At 42.3% G+C, this 16855-nt stretch overlaps 1 protein-coding gene across 13 annotated transcripts in view; it reads right to left on the reverse strand.

The window, feature by feature from the left end:
- Nucleotides 1–15047, reverse strand: part of SYNJ1 (synaptojanin 1) — a 55576-nt gene extending 40529 nt beyond the window's left edge. For 11 of the 13 annotated variants that reach the window (XM_033146925.1, XM_033146929.1, XM_033146926.1 and 8 more), the window contains exons 1-2: nucleotides 14939–15047; nucleotides 5461–5606 (exon numbers count right to left, since the gene is read on the reverse strand). In XM_033146925.1, coding sequence (XP_033002816.1) covers nucleotides 5461–5606; nucleotides 14939–15030 — 238 coding nt within the window. In that variant the 5' untranslated portion in view covers nucleotides 15031–15047. Of the gene's footprint in view, nucleotides 1–5460; nucleotides 5607–14632; nucleotides 14664–14900 lie in introns of those variants that run through there. The other 2 variants (XM_033146931.1, XM_033146932.1) reach the window with 2 other exon arrangements.
- Nucleotides 15048–16855: the final 1808 nt, after the last annotated feature.

Here is a 16855-nt window from a genome sequence, read left to right on the forward strand (position 1 = left end):
TATTGTGCCTCAATCTTCTACCACAAAGCATACTGCGTTCTACCTGAGAAGAGAATGACAAATGATATAAGGAGAGGCTGGAACCCCAAGAGATAGATCCAGTTACAGGTAGTTAGCTGTGTTGGTCTGCCATAGTTGAAACAAAATAAAAAAATTCCTTCCAGTAGCACCTTAGAGACCAACTAAGTTTCTTCTTGGTATGAGCTTTCGTGTATCTGAAGAAGTGTGCATGCACACGAAAGCTCATACCAAGAAGAAACTTAGTTGGTCTCTAAGGTGCTACTGGAAGGAATTTTTTTATTTTGTTCCCAAGAGATACAGAATCCTTAGCAACTGTAAACACGTTCAAGTCTCCAAGGCCAAATGAATTAGACTCCATGGTGCTAAATGAGTTTGCAGGTATTTTCTCAAAACCACTGACTAATCTTATGAGAGCTCTTGGAGAATGAGTCAAGTCTCAAAACACTGGAGATAGGAACATTTGAGATGGGGACACAGGGAATCTGGAAAACTACAGGCCAGGCACCTCAACACAGAACAAAAAAAGGTTATTAAGCATTTGGTCTATAAGCATCTAAAAACATTGCATCAAACTCTATGAGCCAGCATGGGTTGCAAAAATAAGGAATGTCAGATCAACCTTCTGTTCTTTTTGATAAGAGTTTCTAGCCTAGTATGTAATCATGGGAGTGTCACATATACAGTATATCTTGATTTCAGCAAAGCATTTGACAGGGTCTCCCATGCTTGCCTAGATGACAAAATGGTAAGTGAACTGGGCCATACTATAGCTTAGAGGCAGCCACAGCTGGTTGAGCACTTTTACCCAGTGAGCGCTCATTAATAGCTCTGTATCAAACTGGAGGAAAGTCTTGAGCAGAATATCACAGGGCTCAGTCCCACACACTGTGTTGTTCAGTATTTTCTTAATGACTTGAAAGAGGGGAAAGCTTGTAAGATTTGAAAATGAGAAAGTTGGGAGGAATACACAGAAGACAGTATCAATATCCAAAAGAAAAAGAAAATAAATCCTAAAATCCTGCAACACTAGGCTACAATAACAGGTGAAATTCAACAGAGATAAATGTAAGATCCAGCATATAAGTGCAAAAAAGAAAAAGAAAATAAAAGGCAGAATACACTATTAAAAGCTAATGCAGACAAGCTGCATTAACATAGTACCTGTATAGTGTTCAGATCACAGGTACAGGTAGGTAACTGTGTTGGTCTGCCATAGTCAAAACAAAATAATTTTTTTAAAAAAATCCTTCCAGTAGCACCTTAGAGACCAAGTAAGTTTGTTCTTGGTATGAGCTTTCGTGTGCATGCACACTTCTTCAGATACACTGAAGCAGAAGTCACCAGACCCTTATATATAGTGAGAGAATGGGGAGGGGTATTACTCAGAAGGGTGGTGGGAATGGGTGATTGGCTGATAGGTGTGGAAAACCTGTTGACTGTTAACCACTGCAATTGGTCTTACAGGAAAAAGCAAGGGGTGAGATGGCTAAAGATAGCTTTGTCATGTATAATGAGATAGGAATCTAATGTCTTTGTTCACACCAGGTCTCTCCATGGTTTTAAGTTTGGTAATTAGTTGCAGATCACAGGTAGTAATCATTGCATTCTATCCAGTACCGATGAGAATGCATCAGAAGTACTGTGTCCAGTACTTGATGCCACATTTTAAGAAAGGCTGTGCTAAAACTGCTTGTGTGTGTCCAAGGAAAGGCGACCAGGGGGGGTGAAGGTTCTGAAAACATCCTATGATGAATAGTTGGAAGAGCTAGCCTGGAGAAAATGGGGAATAACAAGATAGGGGTCTTTGAACATCTGATGGGCTGTCATACAGGCCTGATCTTTGTTCCAGAGGGAAGGACTAGAACCAATGGGTAGAAATAGGATTGAAGCAGATTTCAGCTGAATAGAAACCTTTTAACAGTAAAAGCAGTTCAACAGAGGGAAAGATTGTCTCAGGAGGGGTGGGCACTCATCCACTAGAGATGCTTAAGCAAATTCTGGATGGCCATCTATTAGAGATGCTGTAACTGCACTCTACATTGTGGGGGGCTTGCCAAACTAATTTGCAAGGCCCCTTCCAACGCTGCAAGTCAGGTTTCCCCCCTTTTATATTTATTCACTCAATGTGACTGACACGTGACATAAATCTCCCATTCCTTCTGCCTCCCCTTCCCAGATTCTGCTTATAGTGGAGTGACTGATCAACTTTAAATATGATTGTGATCTTTAAGCAAACGTATCAATACACTTGCAGGAAAACATCTACCATGGTATCAATAAAAAATCTGTATATACCAGAAATTTATAAGCAAAACAACATGAATCTGTAAACATGACTCAACTTCTAAACTATCTAAACATGACTCAACTTCCCTGGACATTCTGTAAATCCCAATACACAGTATCTTTGTATCAGAATAGCTAATCTTAAAGAATGAAGAAAAACAGAGGCGTGATCAGTAGTTATAAAAGTGGAAAATTGGTAGTCCTTTAAATGACAAGTGATCTATGCTTGCCTTCCTAATAAGGTAGTGTCAATTTTGTCTTTATACATTAAGACAGAATCTGATAAGTTTGCCCCCCACCCAAAGAGTAAAAAGGTAGGTCCAGTCGCGGACAACTCTAGGGTTGCGGGACTCATCTCGCTTTACTGGCCGAGGGAGCCAACGTACAGCTTCTGGGTCATGTGGCCAGCATGACTAAGCCGCTTCTGGCGAACCAGAGCAGCGCACAGAAACATTATTCACACTGCCGCTGGAGCGGTACCTATTTATCTACTTGCACTTTGATGTGCTTTCGAACTGCTAGGTATGCATACGGTAATTACTTGAGAATAAGCCCCACTGAACTAAGTGGTGCTCAGTTCTGAGTAAACATACATGAGAGTGTACTACAAAGATTGAGGTATTAAATACCTACCCTACATGCATGTAAATATACCCTCTTTTGCTGTGTTAATACATACAGGCACTTGAACACTTCCATCCCTAGAGATTTTATTCTTTCACTTAGCTACATCCATAATTTAAATCCCCTGATGGTAGATTAGATGGTGTGTGTTAACAGAAGTGCTCAATATACATTTTAAATCTAAATTCCTATTAAGAGCTGCCAACTGTTTGTGCAGCTGTGGCAAAAGCAGAAGTTCATGTTATAGTTCATGCTACAACATCTTAGAACATCTGCATCCTTTCCAATACAAGCCAGGCAATGCTATTAAGCCCTATGCCACTTCCCTCTAAATAAGTAGGAATAAATCTTTGTCTCCACCTTACTGGATATGTTGTTCAGCAAAGAAAAAAATCCAGGTACACATGAAACTGTACCTTACATGCTTATGCATAGAATAACAACTTTGGGGATCTTTAATATAGAGAGAATTATGTGACATCGAGGTTAGTGCACTAAGTTATACCCAAATAATCACAATAATATCTTGCTTTCTTGGAGGAATTAAGAAACAACATATGTTGCTATAAATTTAAATAAAATGTTATTTTACACAGAATTGTGGGAAATTAATAAAATGGTTTTAGAGCTTAAAGTGTCAAGAAAGACATGCAGAATAGTAAATTGGTTAGTTGCTAAAAGTTACACAGGCCACCCAAGTTCCGGACTGTAAGGTTCATGTGATGGTGCCTCACGAGTAACGGAGCAGGAGCCCAAACAGTCTTTTGCAGTTTTATTGTGCAAACTATTTACAGTGCAGAGCTACAAAATGCATGTCTGTCTCAGTTGCTGGCAGAATCCGGGAGTGGCCCCTTCCGGCTTCTCCCCCAGCATAAGAACTTCAGCACCCCAAGTCTCTTCCTACCCTCCTTGCGTTTCACTCCTCTGCGCAACTGGGGCGACGGAAATGGCGTGCCTCCCTCCTGACCAGCCAGGCGAGGTGAGCGCAGGGTCTCAGCAACATCCCCAAGCCCTCTCTCCACAAGGCTCCCTGTTTGTCGCTCCTGGCTAGAAGAGGCACTGGGGCTCTCAATGGCATCCCTAAGCCCTCTCCCCGCCAGGCTGGTTCCTTCCCTCTCATCCCCACTGGAGGTGTGGTGGCTTTCCCCGCTGGAAAAGGTACTGCTGCTCAATTGGCGCTGGGGCTTTCTGTACGCTAACGGACCCTCCGTTCCCCTCAGCGGGCCAGGTGGCGGATCCCTGACCCGGACCATAAGCTCAAACAGTTCCAGTTACACAGACAGATGGAGGGAGCAGAGCTTATCTTACATGGAACAACTGAACTGGTCTTTGACAGTAATAATAAATTGCTGCTCTTGTTACATGTAACAAATGTGGGTGCTAAGGAGCCAGGAGAGTGACATTAGAAGCCTAAACACACCTTGGGGGGATTTCAAATACAAATGACTGGGTTTTAAACAATTACATAGACTAAGAGATAGTGAGGTTGCAGAAAAGAGAAAGGTACAGGTGTTTTGCTCCACGGTGTCAGAACGGGGTGGGGAGCAGTCTCTAAGGCAAAATAAGCATCATTGAACAGCCTCCTGAGTTAAAAACTATAGTTAAGGCAGCTGCAAGATGTCCAGTTGTAGGAAAGAATCTTCCTGACAGGAATTAGCTCTAGCGCAAAGAGTTATTATCTTAATGAGGATGCTGGATGGAAAAGGTAACCGAATGCTAATTAACTCAAGCATCAAGTAGGTCACCAGACATCAACACAAATTTCCTCACTACAGAGCCTGGCCAGTCATAACTTAAACTCAGGTGTGCCATTTGAATTCTCTCATGGGAAAAGACAGTAACATTTTCCTAAGAAATGCAAGTTTAGGCTTAAACTAATTACTGGTGGAAATTGCTTGTTGGAGGATGCCCCCATTAGATATAGCAAAGATTCTGGATACTAATTAGGCTTGCACTTACGTTGCAGTAATTGCAAAAGTTCCTTTCTATGCATGGTTGCTATTATGGGAGAATATACTATTTAAACCAGTGTTGCCTCCTCTTATATTGCAATGGCACCACACTAACTGCTCAGAGGAATGCCAAAAGAGACACCGTTCAGGGGCATGTGTAGCTTTCCAGTTGAATTAAGCTTCTAGGTTACAGGTTTGAACACAATGCTGAACTGCCTAGTTAAAAACAGATATGAAAAGTTCTGATGTTCCATGCCCAAGGCTCATACTCAAAAATGCTAAACAGCCACAGTTTACCTTTACATCTGCTTATGTTACAAATAGGATAAGTAGACTTTTAAGGCAAGTTTCAAGAAATAGCAATAAATTCAAAAATGTATTACTCTGAAAAATATAGTAGGGCAAAACACCTTTAAGCAAAAAAGACCAGGAAATATTCAAAGGACATTTAGATCACTGACACAACCGATATGGTGACTCAACATTTCTTCATCTGTTTTCATTTTTTAGCATTAGGAGGGGTTTTTTTATAATTAAGTTAGCCATCTGCTTGTATTTGCAGAGTTTTGCTACTTACAGAGAACAGCCACAGCACCAGACTCGAACATGAGACATTCTTCCTTGTTTCTGGCTTCTACTATCACACTGAATGGCGGTGGGTCCAGCTTATGATAGATACGATAACCTTTACTGAATGCCATTTTTCCTTTATCAGAGGCAGAACTGTGTAACAAAGTACAAAAAAAGTGTTAGTGAAGGTTTCTCAACATTCAGAGACATCATTTCTAAAGCAATGAGAAACTAACCTATCCAACTGGCACACCTGCATTAATTTCTACTAGTGGGAACCCAAGGACTCTGCTGGAATGTGTTTTTAATATACCTACCTTCTAGCATCCTTCCCATGATCAAAGAACTACATCAGGATTAGTTAAGATAATCAACTTCAATTGAATAACAGACATATACCACAGGTAAATTGTGACAAACATTTGCATGAAATATAAAAAGTTATGCAATGAAATTGGCTACAGTCACTCATGCCCTATTCACTTCCAAGTTGCCTCATAGTGGGCTGCCTTCAAAGACAATTCAGGGCTTTTCTGATGTGACTAGAATGCAACTGCCTGGCTACTGACTGTAACATGACGGATCCATGTCGCTCTAGGAACATAAATGACTGCCTTATATGGAATCAGACCACTGGTTGATCTAGCTCAGTATTTTTCACTCAAACTGGTAGCAACTCTCTATGGTTTTAGATAGGTGACCTTACAAGTACTACCTAGAGATGCTGGGTATTGAACCGGTAACTTTCAGGTTGGGAAGCAAATGCTCTGCTAGTGAGCTACAGTCCTCTTCTGATTGTATATTGTGGGAATGTTGAGGGATGTGGGAGAGGATATATTGTTTTAGATATCCTATCCCAACTTGCGTTTACAAGCTCGATAATATCAGCAGAGCTAACATTCCCTTTTTACTTCATATGCGCAGCAGATAGTTTGCATAGACTCGCTAGAGTCATTAAAAATATTGTCCTGGTGTCTTCCCCTTTTTATCCCTCTTTCAATAAGACACTTCACAGTGTTTGGTAAAGTGTATAACGTTTACTTACAAGTAATCATCATCTAGTCACATAAGGATCCTAGAGGCAGGCTTAAAAGTTACTAAATAACATACATATGGTGACTTTCTCCTTTTGAGAGAAAGTCCCTCTTTTTACTTTTGGCCTAGTGCCAACGGTGCATTTTAATAATGCTGCTTTTAAACTGTCTTAGAGATTAACACAACAACTGACCAGCGACATGGAGACTCGGCATATACACTACAGTTGGAAGCTCCCAACTGTAGAGTTCACCCCCAACTGTAGAGTTCCATATAAGGAAGTTGGGTTTGACTGCCCCTGTCCTTTTACATCCCACATACCCCTTCTCAGGCAAATTCAACTTTATTCAACCACCCAGAGTCCCAGCTTGACTCGTAGATTCTGGAAACTCTCTCTAGGCAAGGGTTTTGTCAGGATGTCCGCAGCCATCTCATTGGTGCAGCAGTACGACAGTTCCACAAGTCCATCCTGAACTGCCTGACGTATAAAATGGTATCTCACACCTATATGTTTTGTCCTGGCAAGGAACCTTTCACTTTGTGTCAGTTTTATGCAACTCTGATTGTCCTCCAGCAAACTGACAGCTTGCTTTCTCACCAAACCAAAGTCCTTGATGAGTTCATCGAGCCAGGCAATCTCTCGGCACGCTTCCGATGCAGAAATATATTCAGCTTCTGTGGAAGATAATGCTACACAGTTCTGTTTATAACTGCCCCATACAACAGGTCCATCCCCAAACATAAAAACATGACCACTTGTTGACTTATAGTCAGCATTATCCCCAGCCCAATCAGCATCAGTGTACCCAATTAACTTAGGATTTCTGACAGCTGGTAGCCTTAATTTACAGTTCACTGTACCCTTCAGATAACGCACCACCCTCTTCACACCAGCCCAATCATGCTCAGTGGGAGAACTCACTTTCCTGCTAAGAATCCCCACTGCATTGGCTATGTCAGGTCTACATGTGGTAACTAAATACAAAAGTTTACCAATTACCGACCTATATTCACTGTTATCTGGCAACAGCTTCGAATCCTGCTGATTCTTCAGAAAGTCTGTGGCCATGGGCGTTGCAACTGGGTTTGCGTCTTGCATCTGCATGCATTCAATCAGTTCATTTATTTTCTGTCGCTGGCTGAGAAGGAACGATCCGTCTTCCTCTCTTTCCACCTGGATTCCTAGGTAGTACTTGACATCTCCTAGTTCTTTGACTCCCACCTCTTTGCTGAGGTGTTTCACAATCTGCACATATTCTCTGTTATTTGATGTCGCGATAATCAAGTCATCAACAAAAGCCAAAATATATGAGAATTGTCCATTACCTGACTTACTGTACAAGCATTTGTCAGCGTTTCCTTGCTTGTAGCCAAGTTGCGTTAACATTTTGTGCAATTTCTGGTTCCAGGCTCTAGCAGCCTGTCTCAAACCATACAGTCCCTTCTGCAACTTGCACACTAAATGTTCCTCATGTGGTTTCACAAAACCTTTGGGTTGTCTCATATAAATTTCCTCGGAAATCTGTCCATGCAAAAACGCAGTGGCAATATCGATGTGCTTTACATTCAGCTGCTTGGATGCTGCAATGCTTAAAAGCATTCTCACGCTACTGTATCTTACAGTTGGTGCAAACGTTTCATCATAATCTTCACCATATTTCTGTGAAAATCCTTGTGCCACAAGTCTAGCTTTGTAGCGTTGAACTTCCCCTTCTGACCCCTTCTTAATCTTGAAAACCCATTTACAGCCAATGGCTTTCTTACCCGGAGGTAGTTCCGTGAGGGTCCAAGTCTTGTTTTGATGCAATGCATCCATTTCGTCCTGCGTGGCTTTCCTCCAGAGATTAGCTTCCTTAGGTGGCATTTTCTGTATCTCTTCCCATGTGGAAGGTTCCTGTGGAGATGCCGACCCTGCAAAATAGGACAGCCGTGGTGCTGGAACACCCCTGTTGGTTCTGGATGAGCGTCTGATCTCTGGTTCTGGAACCGCATCAACATCCTCATCCTCCTCCAATGGTGGCATGTCTAAGTCATCCTCTTCATCTCTGAAGCCAGTAGGAATTTGATCCTCTGCATGTTCTGGTGCATTCCCTGTAGGGGGTGCTATGACATTAGAACGCAGATTAGCACTTCTTGGGGTTTCAGAAGGAAAGTCAATAAGTTCTTGAGTCCATTCTGACTCCTTGGAACAGTCAATAACTGTATTCTTTGTGTTAACCATCGCATGCTCATCAAAATAAATTGCATGGTGCGCACTGGTTTTGCCACTTTTTAAGTCCAATACTCTGTAGCCTTTCCCTCCAGATGCATATCCAACAAAGACACCTGCTTGTGCTCTGGAGTCTAGCTTCTGTCTGTGTTCTTTGGGCACGTGATAGTAGCACAGACTTCCAAACACACGAATGTGTGACAAATTAGGCACTTTGCCATGCCAAAGTTCAAATGGTGTGCGCTCTGCTCCTTTTGTTGGCAATCTATTCTGCAAATAAACTGCTGTGTCAGCTGCATTTCCCCACAGCTTCTGTGGCAAGGATGCTTCCTTTAGCATGCACCTTGTCATTTCCATAATGGATCTAAATTTTCTCTCTGCAATGGAGTTCTGCTGTGGCGTGAAAGCGATTGTAGTTACGTGTACAATTCCTTCCTTGGCCATGAGAGTCTGCATTTCACGTGAGCAGTACTCACCTCCATTGTCAGTCATCAACACAGCTGGAGCGCGTTGGAACTTGTTTCTGACCATGGCAATGTATTCTTTGAACATTTCCACTGTTTCACTTTTCTCTCTGATGAAATATGCAACACAATATCTTGAAAAATCATCAATAAAAATTAGAATATACTTGTTGTTGCCAAGTGATGGAACATTAATTGGACCACATAGATCCGAATATATGATATCAAGCACTTTAGTGCTTCTTTGTTCTGCACAACGTGGAAAAGAAGGTTTCACAGCCTTCTCAGTAATGCAGCTTATGCATTTTGTCAGAGCCTCTTTGCTTTCTTTTACCTGTAAACCTCTTACAAGATCACCTTTTTGTAGGTTCATAATGGTGGTGGTGTCTCTGTGTCCTAGTCTCCTATGCCATAGTTGCATATCAGCTTCATCTTTCTGGCTAGAATGCGCGACGTTTGCAGACTGGGTCTCTGAAATATCAATCTCATAAACACCATTAATTAATTTTGCTTGAATATACAGTTCACCATCTTTAGTCACATTACACTCTCCATTTCCAAATGTGATTTGGAAACCTTTCTTGTCCAAACTGGACACACTGAGTAAATTGCAACTTAGTTCTGGAACGTACAAAACTTTAAGCACTTTGGTCTTAACAGGTTCATTGTTTATATTGAATTTCAAGTCCATGGAACCTGCACCTTTTGCTTTAATAACTCTGCCATCTGCTATCTCTATTTCAGATTCTTCATCTTCATTTATCGCATTAAAATTTTCTCTTTTAAATGAATAATGTGAACTGGCTCCTGAATCTAAAATCCACATATTACGTTTATTTTCACGGTTATGAACAGCTAAATTCCTTTCTTGAAGTAGCATGGTGCGTTCAAATTTCCCCTTCTTTTGCCATTTTGGCTGAGAGGTTTGGGAATTCTTTGCTTTAGGAGGAGCTTTACAGTTCCTAGAAATATGGCCTTCCTTGTTGCAATTGTAGCAAATTATTTTCTTGGGCATTTCTCTGGACTTTGTAAATTGCCTGGACGCATAATTACTGTCCTTGCTTGTGGCATTTCTTACTGGAGACTCTGCTCTCTCTCTACACTCTTCTCTTAAATGACTGGTCAGGTCTTTGAAAGTTAGACCTTCTCTATGGTCCATTAGACTGACAAATGGATCAAAACACGGTCCTAGGGATGCTAGCAAAAATGATACCTTTGTTTCTTCATCAAAAGGCTTAGGAGTGAGGTCAATCTTTTGAATAATCTCAGTAAATTTGCTGATGTGTGCTGTGAATTCTCCTTTATAATTCATTCTCAATCTGGTTAATTTATACATCAAGCTTCTGTAGGAGTTCCTGGAAGATTCTCCATACATGCGTTCAATGTCTTTTAGGATCTGAGATGCATCATCTTTACTATTTATTAATGATAGATGCTCATTGCGAAGTGCACATAGAATTATATGCCTAGCTTCACTGTTCTTGCGCTTCCAAGCTGCTATCTTGGCTAAATCCTCTCTACTTGTGCCAGTAGGCATGGGATCTTCAACAGCCTCCAAAACATGCTTTGCATCTAGATATGCTATTAAGCGCTGCTTCCAGTGCATAAAATTATTCTCACTCAGCACAATCATCCCTAGTTTTGTATCACTATCAAAATTTGCACTAGCCATCTTAAAATCCAAATTTTTTGAAAAATGTTCAAAAATCTTAAAATGCAAAAATCTCTAAACAAATCTTCACTGCCTTGGATTACTGTGAACACTGAGGGAGGGGAGGGGTAGTTAATTCCCCTTTTCAGCACAATGGATGCTTTAGGCCTTGTGCTCACCAGGAAAATCCACTCAACTCAAAATTGCAATCCGATGCAATCCTTTAAAAATACACAAAAATATGCAATTCTGGGCCCGCTAACCCTTTGTGGGAATGTTGAGGGATGTGGGAGAGGATATATTGTTTTAGATATCCTATCCCAACTTGCGTTTACAAGCTCGATAATATCAGCAGAGCTAACATTCCCTTTTTACTTCATATGCGCAGCAGATAGTTTGCATAGACTCGCTAGAGTCATTAAAAATATTGTCCTGGTGTCTTCCCCTTTTTATCCCTCTTTCAATAAGACACTTCACAGTGTTTGGTAAAGTGTATAACGTTTACTTACAAGTAATCATCATCTAGTCACATAAGGATCCTAGAGGCAGGCTTAAAAGTTACTAAATAACATACATATGGTGACTTTCTCCTTTTGAGAGAAAGTCCCTCTTTTTACTTTTGGCCTAGTGCCAACGGTGCATTTTAATAATGCTGCTTTTAAACTGTCTTAGAGATTAACACAACAACTGACCAGCGACATGGAGACTCGGCATATACACTACAGTTGGAAGCTCCCAACTGTAGAGTTCACCCCCAACTGTAGAGTTCCATATAAGGAAGTTGGGTTTGACTGCCCCTGTCCTTGACCTTACAAGTACTACCTAGAGATGCTGGGTATTGAACCGGTAACTTTCAGGTTGGGAAGCAAATGCTCTGCTAGTGAGCTACAGTCCTCTTCTGATTGTATATTACCTGCATTGATTACCAATTGTTTCTGGGCTCAATTCAAAGTGCAGTTATAACCTTTTAAACCTTAGCATCTCGGAACCAAAGCATTTTAAGAATCTCCTTCACCCATCATAGCAATATGCGAAACCTTTGAACAGTCTACCACCCTGCTCCATTATGTGCTACCATGGTACATTGGGGGGCATGAGGAAGAAGTCACCAATGGAATACCCTACCAAAGAATGTATGTTTGGTCCCATCATTAGTCACCTTTTAAAAAGCAACAACATGCCCCCTTTAATGTCACTTTTGGTTGTTGCTTTTTTAAAAAATTGCTTCACTGGCTATTGTTCTTAAACTGGCTTATTTTTATTGTTTAGTCTATTTTGTAATTATTTCAATTCATGCATCTGGACAGTGCATATTGTCTGGGTTATTTATTTTTAATACTCATCCATGATAAGTGGCTGGGGTGTTGTTGTTTTTTTGGGGGGGTGATTTTTGAGGAAGAATACTTTTAGTATATTTGCTTTGTTTTAATGGATTTTATTGCATATTGAATGCCGTTCACATAAATAGCTTCACTTTGGGATTTCTTGTGTGAGAAGCAGTACATAAATTGAATTAATCTAATATTTTACATTATTTGTCATCTTGATAGAATAGTTACTGCTTCATGAGAAAAACACGGTTCTCATACAAGCAAGCTCTTGGAATGGATTAATGTATCTAAATATCCATCAGATTCTTAATTGCCACAGTGCAACCTACAGGTAAATGTGCATCTGCATCAGCTGCTTTCTGAGATTATATCCCAAGAGACTCAAGAAAAGTGAGTTATGTTCCTTATCTTATGACATTCCTAATTATGATTGCATATCGTATTTTGTGGGAGAATCAGCACAATGCAAAATACATACTAATATTTCCGTAATTTTACAATGGACAAACAGGCATTAAAGAAACATTATTCTTGACGAGCTTGCTACATTTCTTTAAAAATGCTTACTTATTAGGTGATCCACTAATGGCACACACTCCAATTTGCCACTGTCTTATCAATTCTCAAGCACATCTATTCACAAGTGCTACAACCTGTCACTGTAATCAGCATGCTGCCCTGCCTCCTCCCAAGGATATCTACTTGCAAGAAGGCATCTCAAACCATATCAAGAGCAGGCTAGACATCTAACAACAAGTTTTCCTGTGCCTCTTCTTTGATCATATGAGCTGCAAACACCAAAAGACCATTTCCCAGAAGAAATCTCACAGCAGTGAAGTACAAGCATAAAAAATAAACATAAAACCCAAAGGTATGGTATGATGGTCTATGAACCAAATGAGACAAATAAGGTCATGAGGTATAAATAGGCAAAACTTGTTTTATTTTGCACTTTCCAGAAACAATTGAAGGTATTTTGTTCTGACACACTTTCTGGCTTGGATAAATGTCAACGCTGTATGTTTTCTGCCTTATTTTAAATGCATTTGTTGGTTTTCTGTCCTTAACTGTTATAAATTATTTTCAGTGTATATTGCCTTGATGGTTGTTTAGAAGGCAATCAATCAATCAATCAATCAATGATGATAAAAACAATAAGAGTAACAATACCTTAAGAAAAAACAAAATCGAAAATTCTTTCTAGTAGCACCTTAGAGACCAACTGAGTTTGTTCCTGGTATGAGCTTTCGTGTGCAGGCACACTTCTTCAAGTGCCTGCACACGAAAGCTCATACCAGGAACAAACTCAGTTGGTCTCTAAGGTGCTACTAGAAAGAATTTTCGATTTTGTTTTGACTATGGCAGACCAACACGGCTACCCACCAATACCTTAAGAGTCAGATTAGGTTTGTTTTTAAGTGTAGCAAGCTTAAAAACACAAATTAAGGGTTTAATATTTCATTACAATTGTGCATTCCACATATAATCAAACTGCTCAGTCAGGGCTTAACTTAAGCTAAGGATCATCAGGGCTCAGATCTAGAAAATGATACTATATTTGCTTCAGTGTGTTCTGCTACACTACAGGATAGTTAACAAACACCTATTCTACATCCATACACAGACAGACCAGACTTCCTGGCCTCTATCAGCAGCACACCAGGAGCACATAACATGTAATTTGGCACTTGATGTCAATATTCAGCTATGAAACTAACAGCAACCAATTTAACATCCTATTTCCTTTTATGAATTACATCCCATGTGTATTTTATTTATTCCGTACAAGAAAGTATATCAGCAAGCAGCCTCAACCGCTCCTCTTTGTTGCTGTTTATGCATACATATTCATAAACCTCTAATGATTTCTTTTTAATTGTATCCAAAACATCTTTGTTATAAGAAGAGCGCCAAGCAGTGATTTTGCTTCTAGCATTTCAATGTTTATTCCCTTGTCATCTGTTATCACGGAAACACCGCATCACCGAGTACGGTAATCGGTTGCTCAATAGAACACAACCGAGAGAAAAATGATTAGTAATCATAGCAGTAAGGGGTGGGTGGGAAGCAGTGAAAGCAACACTTTGGGGGGTGATACATAAAAATACGAAGTAGTGCAGTCAGAGACGCTTCCCGCAGCCACCTTCCTCCCCACCTCCCACTATAAGAGGAAAAGCGACCCTCCCGCTTCCCCAGGACCGGGGAGGGGGAGTGGCAGTCAAGCGGAGCTCGACCCCCGCTTCGCCCCGGAGGAATAGCGCCTGCTGCGACCACAACATGCCCGGCCGCCGTTTCTACCCAGACAGGAACGAGGCTAAAGCGGGGGCTAAAAGGGGGAAAGCGAAGCAACCGGAAAAGGTTCGCTGTCTGCAGACAGTTATGAGGGAGCAGGACAGGCGGCTCGGCTGCCTCTATAGGCACACTGCAGTAGGTGGGTGGGAAAGCCGGCACCCGGGCAGGGAGAATAATGATGATAACAGGAGCCGAACCCGCGTCGCCCTCCCCGTGACAGACCGAGGCAGACGGGCGGAGAGCCGTGTGGGTGTCGGCGCGGCTCAAGAAGCGTCCATCTTGTGCCGAGGGAGCCGCTTCCCTTCTCCCCTCGCCACTCCAGCCCGGCCAAGGTGGCTCCGGCTTCCTACGCACAGCGGTGACTTAGGCTCGTCTACACGGAGACAGGAGAAAGCGGGAAGTGGTGTGCGCATTTGGGGGGGGGGGAGAGGAGAGAGAGAGAGAGAGAGAGAAATATATACTGACGTCTCGCCTGCTCTCCTGTTCAGCTCAGCTTCCCTTACCGGCTCCTCCGCCACCTCCAGGGGCGCTTCTTCGTGCCGCTGCCTGAGGCGGCTGCCTCACTTCCTCTCTGGCAGGGCCACCGCTTCCGCATTGCACGGCCCCCCCCCCCTACACCCACACCGGAAGTAGTGCGGAGGTAGGGGGGGAGCAGCGGAGGGCAGCCGATCGTACGCGAGCGCCGAAAGGGCGGGCGGGTTTCGTGCCAGTCGTTCGCCAAGGCTGCGGCGCGTCTTTGGCGCCTTACATAAGCGCCCCCTTTTCGCCCCTGAGGCTGTGGCTTAAGGGACGCTCGCTTGAGAGTAAGCTCCACTGAACTCAGTAGGCCTTACCTCCGAGTAGAAACACCCCTCATTCAGCTTGGTAGACGCCGAAGCGGCGGGTTTTCACCCTCGTCATCTCTTTCTGTTACCTGTCGTATGACAGGCTGCGGCGCTTGTGCCGAGCCTTGTTCTATTGACTGACAGAAGGCACGACGAACGTTAAAAGAAATGACTAACCATCATAATAATAAAAGCACTCCTCCCCGGTGCCATTACCAGGAGCAGGTTCTTACTCTTTAGTTAGGTTGGCTGCTGATGAATCACACCCACGATCGGTTTTCAGCCAGTCGGTCAAATACAAGGGACAATTACCTCTGGACGTATACTGGACGTGTAAACATAGCATTTCAGACTACCCTTTGCAATGTGTTGTTGTTCAAATATTTACCTACTGGGAATGTTTGATCTGGCTGTCAAGGCTATATTACTACTATAATCCTAAATGCTAAGCCAGGGGTCGGCAACCTAAGGCCCATGGGCCACAAGCGACCCAGGGGGGTCATTTAAGCGGCCCACGAGCCGTCCCCGAACCGAGCCACCCACTCGGCAAGCCGCCCACGAGCTACGCTAAACTGTTGCAGTGTGGTGCGGGGACTCGCGCCGAAAATCGTGTCTACACAGACGCTGGAAATTGCGGGTGCGCACGCTCATGTGCGATCCGGCCCACAGATCTCCACTGGAGTGAACTGGCCCAAGCAAGTAAACATTGCTGACTTGTGCTAAACCTTTTCTGTTGCAGTTTAAAACGACACTGGACTGCTCAGCCAAATTTACTTTTTTGCTGTGACCCCTGAATACGGAAACTATTTGAGTAATTCAGGGAACCTGACTTCTGGTTTATTACCCGTTAATACAGGGCGAGTCCTTTAAAAGAGGCCCTGTGGATACAGAGCACAAGTTCCACGGGGTTTCTTTTAAAAGACTCACCCTGTCGTTGTAGACTACAGTCCTTTATCCACTCGCCTAGGAGTAGGCCCCACTAAACTTTTCTTCACAGTAGACGCACATAGGGGTTGAAAAATATTTCAATGTAAGTTCCATACTTTTTTTGAAAGGAAGGCTACCAATGTTGCAAATAATTGTCTGTCATTGCAGTCTGGCTTTTTTTTCTGCCTCCCCTGCCTTCAACCTTCTTATTGCAAAGGGCTTTAGGGCCGTCTTGCTCTATTTTTGGATGACACAAGTTACTTAACACTGTGAAGGTTAGATACAGTGCCAGAATTAGATTTTCCCAGCTGTCTGTGTGCAGTTCCCAGTTAAGCTAGATTGTTGATTATGTTTTCAGCAGTGTGCATATGTTTGTTGCAATTTTAATACAGTAAATATATAATGTGCAGCAAGCATATGCACACTGTTGAATTTGAAGCACTTTACTTCTTCCCTCCACTGTTGCTATGCTGCTGGGCGGGGGAACCATGGTCTGGGTTAATATTACATACAAACAAACCAAGACTAGTAATTTAAGGATTGTTCTTGGCTTAATACTTTGGTTTTTGGGGGGGACGGGACGGATGACATGATCCTAGGTTTAGTGCACTGCTACGCCATATCATGACTTGTTTGTTGTTAGCAGGGTGGTGGAATGTGTACCACTAA

This window comes from Lacerta agilis, chromosome 4, assembly GCF_009819535.1.
Source record: "Lacerta agilis isolate rLacAgi1 chromosome 4, rLacAgi1.pri, whole genome shotgun sequence".
NCBI classification, from domain to species: Eukaryota; Metazoa; Chordata; class Lepidosauria; order Squamata; family Lacertidae; genus Lacerta; species Lacerta agilis.